Source organism: Helicoverpa zea, chromosome 29 (assembly GCF_022581195.2).
Source record: "Helicoverpa zea isolate HzStark_Cry1AcR chromosome 29, ilHelZeax1.1, whole genome shotgun sequence".
Taxonomy (NCBI): Eukaryota; Metazoa; Arthropoda; class Insecta; order Lepidoptera; family Noctuidae; genus Helicoverpa; species Helicoverpa zea.
This window is the reverse complement of record NC_061480.1, coordinates 113830-127814: the sequence shown is the minus strand read 5'-3', so window position 1 is coordinate 127814 and position 13985 is coordinate 113830. Positions and strand designations below refer to the sequence as shown.

General features: G+C 59.0%; 1 protein-coding gene across 1 annotated transcript in view; it reads left to right on the top strand.

Annotated features, from left to right (window-relative positions):
• Positions 1 to 13336, top strand: part of LOC124644197 (modular serine protease-like) — a 39190-nt gene extending 25854 nt beyond the window's left edge. Inside the window, exon 15 of the mRNA XM_047183446.1 lies at positions 12529 to 13336. Coding sequence (XP_047039402.1) covers positions 12529 to 12731 — 203 coding nt within the window. The 3' untranslated portion in view covers positions 12732 to 13336. The remainder of the gene's footprint in view (positions 1 to 12528) is intronic.
• The last annotated feature ends 649 nt before the right edge of the window (positions 13337 to 13985 follow it).

Here is a 13985-nt window from a genome sequence, read left to right as displayed (position 1 = left end):
TACTATCGTGGTAAGTGGCTAGTGGGCCGGTGATGCTGGACCCACAGGGTCTGCGTTTAAAATCGCGGTCGCGTGATCTGCGTTTAAAATCCGCCGAGGTATCCTCACCCTTCAGCCGCTCATGTACCTGTTGCCCTCTTGTTGCTATTCAGTTACTGATTCCCGAGGGCCCAGTAAGTGAGTTGGCGAGTCTCCACCTGCCATTTTTACGTGTGCAAACATTGTTATCGGCAGGTGCCATAGTTCCCATAGTCTTCCCATTCTTAGTCCACTAACATCCCATCACAATAGCCCAAGTAGTTTTTCTCCATAGTTGGCAATAGTTTAGCACAGAACCGGGGATTGTCCTTGGGTACATTTCTATAGTGTATACGGGGATAGTCGTCGGTTTTGTGTCGCCATTTCATTAAAATTGTCTCAAAGGGGCTTCAGCGTGTTGGCTTCGGCCCCACGTTCGCCTTCCAAAAATCCGGGACGCTGTAGTCTCGAGGTCTAGAAGAGACATACAATTATAATAATATTATAGTTGGGCTTCGTTCCGAGTTTTTATTGAAAAAACGATTGGAAGTAAAATAGTATAATCCGTACACAAAAAAACACAATACAATATTTAACACAAGGGAGCTTAAGCACCGGCACGCGAGCGACGCGGGCGTCCGTCAACAACCGGAGCGCATGCGTCGTGCTTCGCGGTTGCTCGTGCACTCGGTGCTCCGCGCGCGCCGCAAAAGCTGCGCGGCTGTTCCACTTTTAATTATTTCGGTAGCGAGCCGGCGCGCGTCTTAGTCTAGAGGGGCGCGGAGGGGCAATAGACAAGGTCCGCGCTACAATATTAAATTATTTATTTCAGACCAGAGATCCATACAAGTGTTAGTAATTCCTTATCCTAATGTTAGTAGAAAAAAAACAACACAAATTATAATGTCTTAATTATTGACATGGACGTCAGCACGCACATGTCTACTTGCCCAGTGTCTTATAAACGGTCCGTCAATTTTGTCTGCCAGTGTAGCAAGGATACTGTTGGGACTGTCCCTGAAGCGTCTCATCATGGACGCACATCTCTTGCGTATAATGGCATAGAAGTCATCAACTCTAGCCTCCGCAAACATGCCAGACGCACTACACCATCGAGGCAGTCCCAACAGCATCCTCAGCGCATTATTATACTGAACGTGCAGAGCGTTGTAAGCCTTCTGCGTATACCTTACCCACAAGCTGCACGAGTAGAACGACTGGCAATATGCTCTAAATAAGGTCAGTTTTACTTGATTAGTGCATCGTGCAAACCTGCGGGCAAGCATGTTACATCGGGCTGCCAACGCTCTACGCTCCCTATCAATATCCTGATCATCTGTCGGAGAATCCGTAACTACATGGCCGAGATATTTAAATTGAGTCACAACCTTAAGAGGAGAATCGCGAAGCTTTACAGGTGGAATATAAGCAGGTGTATTGTTACGTACCTTAAACACAATTACTTCACTCTTGGTGGCGTTATACCTCAGGCCATGCGCCTCCGGGGGTCCCCCCACAGCGTTGACTTCCACGTAGTGACCCCTGGGCAACGCCGCGCCTGACCACCGTAACGGAGTGGCAGGCCGGCGGCTAACGAACGCTGTGCGTCGAAACATCTTCAACAGTCTTGCGTTTCGATATTGTGGGTGGCAATGCCACGTCCTGTGAGGGCCGCCTCCGGGCGCTGTCTCCAAAAAGGCCCTTCTCAGGGCCAACCCAAAGGCCCTTCTCAGGGCCAACCCAAAGGCCCTTCTCAGGGCCAATCTCGAGATGCTTCGGCATCAGAAACCAGCCGCGCACCATCCGCGGCTAGTCTCATGAGAGGTAATGATCTCGTGTCGACCGACCTGTCCGACACGGAGTCAGAAATGAGTGGAACGAGCGGCGTCGCAACCCGCCAGACGAGGAAGAGGGCCTTCCTCAAGCGGGGCTCCGGAGGTTCTTCGGACGCAGCCGAGAAGCCCGCCAAGCGGGCGGTATTAGAAGCCGACGACCGGCCAAGCAGAGACAGGACCAGCCACGGTGCCTCCAGTGTCCTTTACGCGGACTACTCCGTGGAGGAAATGGAGCGCATGGCTCTGGAGGATCAGATGGAGATCCTAGAGGTGGCCTCCAAGTCCTCCAACCTAAAGGGGACCTTCCAGAAGGCCCTGAAATGCCGGGCAGCGAACTTACTCGGCATTGTAAAGGAGTTAGCGCAGCGCACCACCTCCGATGAGACGCGGCAACTGCAGGCAAAAGTGGATCGCCTGCAGAAAGAGGTGACCGCGCTTCACGCGCGCGCTGCCGAGCCCACGACTCGGCCTGAGGGGACGTCGGAAGGTTCAGCAACGAGGCCCCCCTCCTCTAACCTTGAGGATATCATCCGCAAGGTGGTCATGGAGGAGAGGGCCTTCACCAGGGCCTGCTTTGCCGGCATCGAAGACCGGCTCCTGCCAGAGACGCGGCTACGACCTCCACTCGCGGCGGATAAGGCGCCCGGACGAATGCCCATTGCACCGGGGCCCTCAACGGCTCCAGCCCAGTCGGAGCCCCAGGTGCTAAAGACCGCCAAGGGCAAAGGAAAGGGCAAGAAGAACTCACGGGCCCCGACTGCCCAGACGGTCCCTCCGGAACCGTTGAGGGAAGACCCTCTGCTGCCCTCCACCACCCCTTCCAACCAGCCCTGGATTAAGGTGGTAGCGAGGAAGAGAAAGGGGAAAAAGTCGGCTCCTGAGCCCCCTGCAGCCAAGCCTGCAGCCTCAGAGGACAAGAGGAGGAAGCTCGCTCCTCCTCCAAGAACCGAAGCCGTGGTGGTCACGTTGACTCCAGAGGCAGCGCAACGTGGGGAGACATACGAGTCCGTACTGCGGCGGGCTCGTACAAACGTCGACCCTGCGGAACTTGGGGCTGGCAGAGTCACGTGCCGGAAGACCCAAACGGGGGCTCGTATCTTCGAGTTTTCGGGGGCCCAACGCGGCACCAAGGCGGACCTCTTCGCGACGAAGCTCCGAGAGGCTGTCGCGGACACGGCCAAAGTTGTGAGGCCCGTCAAGTGTGTGGCTCTAGAGGTGACCGACCTTGACGACTCGGTCACGCAAGAGGAGGTAGTGGCAGCGGTTGCGGCGGCGGGGGGCTGCGCCGTCGCATCTGTCAAGGGCCGAGGCATTAGACCTGGCCGCAGGGGTATGGGCTCCGTGAGACTAGAGTGCCCGGTCGTAGCTGCCAAGGTGGTTCTGGCTAAGGGTCGCCTCCCGGTCGGGCTTAGCTCGGGTGGGGTCCGGGTACTTGAGGATGCGCCGATGCGCTGTTTCAAGTGCCTCGGCATCGGGCACACCCGGCCTCTCTGCCCGTCCACTACCGAGCGATGGGACCTTTGCTTCCGCTGCGGAAAAGGGGGGCACAGGTTAGCCACCTGCGAGGCTGCCACCATGCATTGCGCAGTATGCGCTGCCAGTGGTCGTCCAGCCAACCACGTGATGGCGGGCAAGGAATGCCGACCGCCACCAAAGAAGGGCAAACCGCAGGCGCCGGTTCGGCCTGCAGCTGCCTCCGCCACTGAAGCTCCAGTTCCAGTGCCGGCCACCGAGGGAAGCTCGATGAACACCGACTGATGGCTGGGCATCGTAGACGTGTTCTTCAAGCGAACATCAACCACTGCAGAGCAGCCCAGAGCCTACTGGTCCAAACCTTTGCGGAGTGGTTGGTGGACGTGGCGGTTGTCGCCGAGCCGTACTCTATCCCTGGCAACTGGCTCGGAGACGACAATGGCTCGGTTGCATTGGTGGCGCGGTCTTCCACGGACTCCCCTCCCCTATCGCTCTTAGAGAGAGGACCGGGATACGTCGCCGCCTCGTGGGGGGATATAGCCCTTATAGGGGTGTATTTCTCTCCAAACCGCCCTCTCACGGACTACGAGAACTTTCTCGAGGTCCTCGCCAGGGTGGCAAGCGGAGTGGTGCAGCACCGGGTGTTGGTCATGGGCGACTTCAACGCAAAATCTGTGTTATGGGGTAACCCAGCCACCAATGCCCGAGGACGAGAGGTGGAAACCTGGTCCATTTCGTCCGGTCTGTCCCTACTGAATAGGGGGACAGTTCACACCTGCGTGCGGCGGCAGGGGGGCTCCATCGTGGACCTCGCCTTTGCCTCCCCTTCTTTGGCGGCCTGTGTAGTAGACTGGCGGGTGGAGCTGGTGGAGACGCTGTCAGACCACCGATACGTGCGGTTTGATGTTTCCACCCCGGGCTCCCAGGGGACCCAGGAGGGTCGGTCGCACTTCCCACGGTGGGCGCTCTCCCACCTGGACCGGGAAGCCGCCGTGGAGGCGGCGTTCGTCCAGGACTGGCTGTCACCTCCTGTAGTGGTCCCGGATGTGGACGCCACAGCGGTCCAGTTAAGGGTCTCCCTGACCGAGGTGTGCAACTCTAGCATGCCTCGGTCTCGTCGTCCACCTCCTAGGCGTGCCGTTTATTGGTGGTCGGAGGAGTTGGGGGATCTACGGGCTGCCTGTGTGGCAGCCAGGCGGGCCTACACAAGAAGCCGGCGGCGGCGCATTCGCGACCTCAGCAACGAGGACCGCCTCTATGCAGCCTACATAGAGGCCAAGTCGACGCTGACGGCGCGAATGGGCACAGCTCAGGATCGCGCGAGGGCGGAAATGTTTGAGGGTCTGGACATTGACCCCTTTGGGAGGCCGTACAAGGCGGCATGCAACAAACTGCGCCCGTACGGTCCTCCAGTTGCCGAGACCCTCGAGCCATCGTTGCTGGATGGGGTGGTCCAGTCCCTGTTCCCGCGCAGGGACAACTTCACTCCACCAGAGATGAGCGCCCCGCGGGGTGCAGCTCCGTCAGCCGAGGAGGTCCCGCTGGTTACGCAGGACGAGGTAGAAAGGGCAGTTTCCTGCCTCAGGGGTAAAAAGACGGCCCCAGGTCCGGATGGCGTCCCCGCAAAGGTGGTGGCCATCGCCACATCCCAGATGGGAGAAAGGTTTCGGGACCTCTTCAGTGCGTGCCTGACGTGTGAGAGGTTCCCGAAACCATGGAAGGAGGGCCAATTGTGCCTTCTTCGGAAGGAAGGGCGGCCGGTGGACTCTCCATCGGCATACCGACCCATCGTTTTACTGGATGAGGTCGGCAAAATGTTCGAGAGGATCCTCACCGCCCGAATCAACAGACATCTGAGCACAATCGGCCCGGATCTAGCGGACGCTCAGTTCGGTTTTCGAGCTGAGCGTTCGACAGTTGACGCCCTTTTTTTTTTTTTTTTTTTTTTTTTTTTTCTCGGGGGGAAATCCTCATGGACTTCCTCCGCCTGGGGAGAGGCGGAGGGGTGTGCCGGACTCCTACCGGCTAAAACCCCCCTGTGTCCTCCTTACACGTGGGCGCGGGGCCGCGGGAATCCAAATTCTTCCGCAGCCCCGCACTGGTGCTGGCCCGCCTTGCGGGCCTCGCCTCGGGCACGGGGGAGTGAGGTGTTAAACTCCCCCGTGCAACGCCTCAGAGGCGCGCGTCGACACCCGCGCGCGCCTCCGCCTCGGGTCCGTTGAATAGGGGGCGGGGACTTCCCCAAGTCCTTCGCCCCTGGACCCGTTCATGGGGGGCGGAAGAGGGCGTTGTCTGCCCTCCTCCGGCGCCCGGAGCGCCTGCTGCGGGCGGGATCGGTAGTTGAAATCTCCCTCTCCCGTTCCGCAGCTTCCTTCTGCGACATCACGTCCTCGCAGAAGGACACCACTGCGTCCCACGACTCTGCGCTGCCGACCATCTTCCGTACCACGGCCGGCAGCGACAGATCGCCTCCTACTTCATTTGTGAGGACACGGCGCTGCTCCTCCCAAGCAACACACTGAACGAACGTGTGTTGCGCCGTGTCCTCCCCGCCATGGACGCAGTGGTGGCACCGAGCGTCCGGCTCCCTGCCTATGCGACACAGGTACTTGCCGAAGCAGCCGTGCCCCGACAGCACCTGCGTCACCCTGAACGACAGGGAGCCGTGCCTTCTCCCGAGCCAGTCGTCGAGCACTGGCCGGATCGCCTCGACGGTGGCGAGGCCGGCGGTAGGGCGCAGAAGCCTCTGCCGCCATTCCGCCACCAAGACCTGACGGAGCTCTGCTCGGCGCTGCGCTATCTGCCGCTGCACCGGCCTCGAGTCCCGTGCCCGCTCTTCCTCGCGCCACCGATACAGCGACGCGAGTACTTTAGCCTCTAGGTCCCAGGGCGGGGATCCGGCCAGGACGCAAGCCGCCTCGTAGGAAATCGTGCGATACCCGCGGACGACTCTGACGGCCATCGCCCTCTGCGGTCTGCGCAGAATGGCTAGAGTGCTGGCCGCCAGGTCCATCGCCCACACAGGGGCCCCATATAGGGCCATGGACCGCACGATTCCCACGTACAACCGCCTACAGGCGGCGCTCGGGCCCCCCATGTTAGGAAGCAACGTTGACAGCGCGCCCGCTGCACCCATCAGCTTGGGCACCAGCCGCCGGAAGTGGGGGCCGAATTCCCATCGGCTGTCGAGCACCAATCCCAGATACTTCATGGTGGACTCGACAGCTATCCGGGCTCCACCGACCACGATGTGTGATCCCGACGGCGGCGCGCGTCGGGGGCCATGAAACACCATGGCCTCCGACTTGTTGAGGGCCACCTCCAGGCCCAGGCGCCGGATGCGGTTCACCACCTGTGACACCGCAGCCGTGGCTATCAACGCTGCTTCCCTGTGCGAGCTCCCCCGGGCGGTGACAAGCGTGTCGTCCGCATAACACGTCAAGTCGGCGCCCGACGGGAGTTCGCCTCTCAGCACCCAATCGTAACCGATGTTCCACAGGAGCGGCCCCAGCACCGATCCCTGTGGAACACCGCACGTCATGAGGTGCCGACCGGCACCGTCATGTCCCCGATATGTGACGCATCTACCTTCTAGGTAGGCCCCTACTGTGCGACGGAGGTAGGGAGGCACGCGGTGATATCTCAGTGCCTCCCGAATACAGCTCCAGGGCAGGGTGTTGAACGCGTTGGAGATGTCTAAAGACACCGCCAACACCACCCCACCCTGGGACACCGTCTCCTCCGCCAGGGCTCTCACGCGCATTATGGCGTCTACGGTGGAGCGCCCGCGACGAAAACCAAACTGGTTGTCGTCCAGGTCCGGCCCCTCTCTGCACAAGTGGCTGACGAGGCGATCTGCGATGACACGCTCAAAGAGTTTGCCCGCCTCGTCGAGCAGCACTATGGGCCGGTACGCGGACGGCGAGTCCGCGGGGCGCCCCTCCTTCCTGAGCAGGACCAGCCTCCCCTCCTTCCACACACTGGGAAACTGACCCTGCTCGAGACATGCCGTGAAGAGCCCTCTCAGCTGGGGCTCTAGCTCCTTCAGAGCCAGGACGAGAGCTCGGCCAGGAACTCCGTCGGGTCCGGGCGCCGTGTTCTTAGCCCGGAGCCGCGACACGGCCGCTCTCGTCTCTGCTTGCGTCACCTCGGGGACATCGGTGCTCTCCTCTTCGGGAGAGTCTGTGGCCGAGGGTGAAGCCATCGTCGGGGGAACGTGTCCCGCTCGCTCAGGGAAGAGCGCCAATACGACCGCCCCTAGCAGCTGGGGCTGCATGCTCTGCACCAGTGGAGGCGCCCATGCACGCAGCTTGCCCCGTACCCAACGGTAGGGGCGGCCCCACGGATCCCGATCCAGGGACCCCAGCAGCTCCTCCCTGGCACGCGACTTAGAATCGCCGATGGCCAGCCACAGAGTCTCCCTGGACGCGCTGTACACCTCATACAGCGCGTCCTCCTCGGCGGAAACCCGTCGACGTCGTCTCCGGTATCGTGTGTACTGGCGGCGAGCCGCAACGCACGCGATGCGCAACTGCGCAATCTCGGCGGTCCACCAGTACACCTGGCGCCTTGCGGACTGTTGGCGGACGCGGGGCATGGACGCGTCGCAGATCTGCGTCATCGCCCCGCGAAACCGCAGCGCCACCGCTTCGACGTCGACGGGGCCGTCCGTCGCCGACTCCCAAATCCAGGACTGGACTAAGGCAGCTTCCTCGAGCAGTTCCTTGTCGATGCACTTAAGCGCCCAGCGCGGGCCGTCGTTGATCGGGGCTGTTGGATGGCGGCCGCTCGCGGTCTGGGCAGAGACGTCGAACCGGATATACCTGTGGTCCGACAGCGTCTCCACCTCCACGGCGACACGCCAGTCGCGGACTCGGCTGGCGACAGAGGGGCTAGCGAACGAGACGTCCACTATCGACCCGCCCCGCTGCCGCACGCACGTGTATTCCGAGCCCCGATTCAGGACGACCAGACCGGTCGTCACCGCCCACTCTTCCAGCACCTCGCCCCGAGGGTCAGTGACCGGAGATCCCCACGCCGATGACTTGGCGTTGAGATCCCCGAGCACCAGAACGGGGCGAGGGTGATGGCGGCCTACGACGGCGCCCAACTCGACAAGGAAACCCTCGAAGTCGGCGAGACTCTTGTTGGGGGAGAAATACGCCCCCACAATGACGATGCCGCCCGAGACCGCAGCAACCCAGCCACGGCCCCGAGACGGGTCGGTCAGAGTCCCGCCAATAATGGCCACCAAACCGTCAGCGCACCCCAGCCAGTTGTCACGGGCGGGGATGAAGTACGGCTCGGCGACCACAGCCACGTCAATCGACCACTCTGCCATGCTCTGGAGGAGAAGATCCTGAGCTCTGGCACAGTGGTTGATGTTGCCCTGGAGGAAATGGAGGTGCCCTATTATTGACACTCCATTCCCTCGGCAACGGTCCTGGGCCGGGAGTCGGCCGCGGAGCTACTGGCCTGCGGGGGTGGCGAGGTTTCCCCGGCAGGCTTAGAGCTCCTCTTCTTTTTCTTGGCCTTGCTGGCAGGCGCGCCACAGGCCCCTCCGCCCACTTTGTGTCCCGCTGGCTTCCCCACAGCCGAACACAAGCAGCAGTTTGGCGCCGCGGAACACTGGGCCGCCTTGTGGCCGGGCTGACCGCAACGATAACAGAGGTCGCTGCGGTCAATCTCGGCGGTGCATTTTGCCCGGACGTGCCCCTTCTCCAGGCACCGGAAGCACCGCAAAGCCCGGGGCTGCAGGAGTTTCACCCTCGCTGCAACCCAGCCAACCAGCAATCTGCCACTATCGGCGATCTTTTTCGCCGACGCTACAGGGCACCGAACCCAGACTACGCCGAGTCCGGTAGCGTCAACGCGTATGTCGCCGGCCCGCACCTTGTCCGGCGGACACTCTCCGCCACGAGCAACGGCCGCCGCCACCTCCTCAGAGGTCACGGAGTCGTCCAGGCCAGCAATCCGCACTTCTGCGGTTTTCATTGGCCTGGAGACCCGGACGTCCTCTGGGTTGAGGACCTCCTTCATTTTGGCGGCCAGAGCGTCCGCCTTCTCGACGCTGTCGCTCGCAGCACCAGCCACCTCAAACAGCCGCGCACCCGTGGCAGCCTGCCTGAGGGTGACGGACTGGAGGCCAAGATCTGCCAATTTTATCTTGGCCTTGGCCTCGGCAATCACCGACTGGTACGTAACGCCGCGCTCCGCAGCTCCGGGCTGGAGCGTTAGCGTAACAGCCTCAGAACGAGGCGCACGTATCGCCGGCGCATTGCGACCGCCGGTCTTTTTGGCAGTCCGTCGCGCAGGCTGCGCAACTGCGGCGCGCGCTGCTGCTGGTGCCGCGGCCTTTTTGGCGGCTTTGCGGGCCTTCTTGCGGCCCACGACTTTCGCCCAGGTCTCACCCTTGGACCCGGCAGTCGTGGGCTGAACACTCGACGGGGTTCCCTCCACGGGCTTTTCAACACCCTCCGCGGGCTTCCCCTTTTGAGGCGCAGGTCTCGGCGGCTCCTCCGTCCTCCGTTTGTCCGCCGCTAATGTCGGCCGGAGGATTGGCTCCTGCGGAAGGCGCCGAGAGATGGCCTCGATGCGAGCGTTCATCATGCTCCCGCACTGGAGCATGCAGAGCCGAACAATGCGCTCGACCTCATCGTCGGTGTGCGCGCTTGTCGGTCCCGGTGCGGGAGACAGTTGACGCCCTGTCCCGACTAAAAGACCAGGTGAGGGAGGCGATGGATGCGGGAGACGGACTGTTGGCTGTGTCATTCGACATAGCCAACGCCTTCAACTCCATTCCCCACTCCACCATACTGGAGGCCCTCCGCTTCCACGGGGTGCCTCCGTATTTGCGGGGACTTTTGGCGGACTACCTGAGGGACCGCACAGTCCTCCTTGTGGACAAGACGGGCCAGCTCCGACGTTACGGCGTCGAGTCCGGTGTCCCACAGGGTTCTGTTCTAGGGCCGCTCCTGTTGAACATTGGATTCGACTGGCTTTTGCGGGGCAACCTCCCCCGTGGCACGTCTGTCATTTGCTATGCAGACGACACCCTTCTGATTGCCCGGGGGAGAAATTTTGGAGAGGCCGCCAGCTTGGCCTCGGCGGGCGGTTCACTAGTGGTGGACAGAATCTCCCGCCTAGGGCTGACGGTGGCGCTGCAAAAGACCGAAGCCGTGTTTTTCCATGGGCCTCGGCAGCACCAACCGCCCGACGCTCATATACATGTGGAGGGTGTCCGCATTGGGGTACAGCCCCAGATGAAATATCTGGGCATAGTCCTCGATAGCAAGTGGCGCTTCAGCGCACACTTCAGTGGCTTGTCGACGCGCTTGATGAGGACCGCGGGCGCCCTCTCATGGCTCCTCCCAAACATCGGGAGGCCCGGCGACCATTGCCGGCGTCTATACGCCGGCATACTCAAGAGTATGGCCCTGTATGGGGCCCCAATCTGGGCAGACTCACTGTGCGGTCGGAGGAACGCCGCTGCCATCCGAAGGCCACAAAGGGCCATTGCACAACGGGTGGCGAGGGCATACCGCACAGTGAGCTTCGCGGCGGCGTGCGTTCTGGCGGGAGCCCCTCCTTGGGAGCTCGAGGCTTGGGTGCTCGCCAGAGTGTACGACTGGACGGCGGCGCAAAGGGCGCTAGACCGGCACCCGGACCCGATCGAACGGGAAGAAGTGCGTGAGGAGGCGAGGGAAGCAATCACTCGACACTGGGCCGAGGACCTTGCCTCGTCAACGTTCGGTCGCCGGACGCTGGATGCCATCGGGCCTGTCCTGGATGGATGGCTCGATCGGCGGCATGGCTGCCTCTCGATGCATCTAGTGCAGGTGCTGTCCGGGCATGGCTGCTTTGGAGCGTACCTGCACCGGATTGGGAGGGAGGAGACCCCAAAGTGCCACCATTGTGAAGCCGAGGTGGATACAGCAGAGCACACACTACAGGTGTGCCCATCGTGGACTGAACCCCGCCGCACCCTGGTGGCAGTGGTCGGGAATGACCTCTCGCTCCCCAGTGTGATTGGTGCCATGCTGGGAAGTGAGGAGGCATGGGACGCGGTAGCCTCCTTCTGTGAGGACGTCATGTCACAGAAGGAGGCGGCAGAGCGCTTGCGGGAGAACGACCCTCTTGCAGCGCCGCTCCGCAGACGAAAAAGGGGTGGAAGACGGCGAACACAACGTCCGTCCCCATCCGCCCCGGGGGGTGATCAGCGGGCGACAGGCGCGGGGGTGCCACCGCCTGCATTACAAGGATCGCCCCTTGTGCTCCGGCCATCATAGGGACCCCTCCCCACTAGGGGGAGGCATGAGGGGCCTGCCGTGAGGCGGGCAATCGCCGGTGGGGGACTGGATGCACTAGATTCCCAGACCCCCTCCACTCAGGCGAGGTCGGAGTGCCGCTGGGCCTTTTTAGTGGGTATACCGGGAACGTCGTTACCGGGGAGTCCCACATACCCCTCTCCCGTCCCCCGACGGGAAGGGCATGCGTAATAGCATTTTTTACCCAGCGACAACAAAAAAAAAAAAAAAAAAAAAGGCCTCCGCATATCTCTCGCAGATAGCCAGCAATTTCCTCAGACCACAGATGGATGGGCTGAGCAGTACCATGTCAGCAGCGTAACTAATATTGTTTAGCATCTTGCCATCAATCGAGCACCCAACCATGGTGCTGCTCAGCTCCCCCACCAAACGATCTATGTAAAGATTAAACAGAGTAGGTGAAGTTATCCCCCCCTGCCTAACTCCACATTCCAGACTATAAGTCTCAGATTTAGTATCCGCCCACTTAACATAATTTTTCTGGTTCTTATACCAATGTTGGAAAACATTAATTAACTCAGCGGGTAAGTCTGTGTCATCCGACAACTTTTGCCACAAGATGTCATAATTTACCAGGTCAAAGGCTTTTGACAGATCAAGAAAACAACCATGCACCGGTGTTCTCCTGTCCGTGTAGACGGTAGTCCGGACAGTCTGCTTGAGACACAAGATTGCACTTTCAGTGGACAGTTGGGGTCTGAAACCAAACTGCCCATCATTTAATTTGATGTGTCTATTTAGTTGCTTCTCAAGCAGACTATCCAGCACCTTGCCAATGACTGTACCTAGCGAAATAGGCCTGTATTTCGCTAGGTACAGTATTAAAATCATCCTCATTAGATTTTCTAACACGACTACTTCTATTCTTTTCCTAGGGAAGACGGCAGTATGTACAGGTGACAGCGGAGGAGGACTGGTCTTCCCCGAAATCGAGCACGGGTCTGAGCGTTTCTACCTGAGAGGGATCGTGTCCACCGCTCCCCCGCCGGAGGGTCAGAAGAAGAAGTGCAACATAAACACAGTCACCACTTTTACGAACATATTGAGACATCGAATTTTCATTAACCAATATTTATAAGAGTTTTTAATCAAGGCATTTCCCGCGATTTCATTCCGCCAATCCGAGCAATCTTACATATAAAACACCAACTTTTTTTTTGGTATGGCATCTCCCTATCAAGATAGGAGGCCGTGTACTGCTTAACCGGACTTTTCCCGGTGGATGCCTAGAATTTAAGGCCTCCAGCCAGGGGCGTAATAAAATACCTTCTCTTGCCAAAAGGTATTTTATATGTAAAATTGCTCGCTCACTTCAAACTTTTAGTCGGCCGATAGTTTGTTCGGGCGCATAAATCACGCAAATTACAACGTTTAGGCTAAAGAACTTCGATCGGATTCAGGCTTTTCTTAAAAAACACTTGACGAACTGTCGGCCCACTGTTTACCTGCAATGTGCATGTGTTCTGGCAACTCTGGCAACTGCAAATAGTATTAGGGAGTAGACCAGGGGCCCGATTCTCCTAATTTTACTTAAGCCACATTTCTTTTAAAGATTCATTCATCCGACTGAGATCCGATCACGACTCAATTACCTACGATTGAAGCGTATGTGGCATTCCGCTATTTACCTATTAAATAAACGGCGATTCAATAATGAATCATATTGTCTGCAAATTATTTACAATTGCAATATGATTGTAGAGCAAACTCCCGTATAGAGACCAAAATCACCAAAATAGCAGACCAATCGCAAACCAATCGAATGTCGTTGGATGGAATACGATTGGTCTTATATAAGTAGCAGAATGCCCGATAAGGTTAAAACTGCTATTGCGATCATATTGCGATTCGATTTCTATTCAATTTTGACATTATTAACTTAGGAGAATCGGGCCCCAGAAGGTACATTTGTGTGCGTCACACACAGCTCTCGTGTTCACCACATCGGTGTAGGGCTGCCATCTCGAATTTCGCCAAACCCGGACAAAGATTTAAAAAAACCCGGACATTTGACGTAAATCGCATTTTTTCCCCGGACGGGTACTCTTACACCGAATGAGGTTAGTGTTTTGTATCATAATGCTGATAAATACGGAAATACAGTTAGGTGCTTTCTTACATGAAGTGTCCGGGTTTTCCCCGGACGTCCCCCGGACGGGGTCAAAACGAGGACAAATCCGGGGAAACCCGGACGGATGGCAGCCCTACATCGGTGGAACCTCGCCTAGTATGTACCTTTAGACGTAACTTGACAACTCTGCTCCGTACTCAGAGCCGGATTGACAATATAGCAAGTGTAGCAATTGCTACGGGCCCCGCGCATACCAAAGCT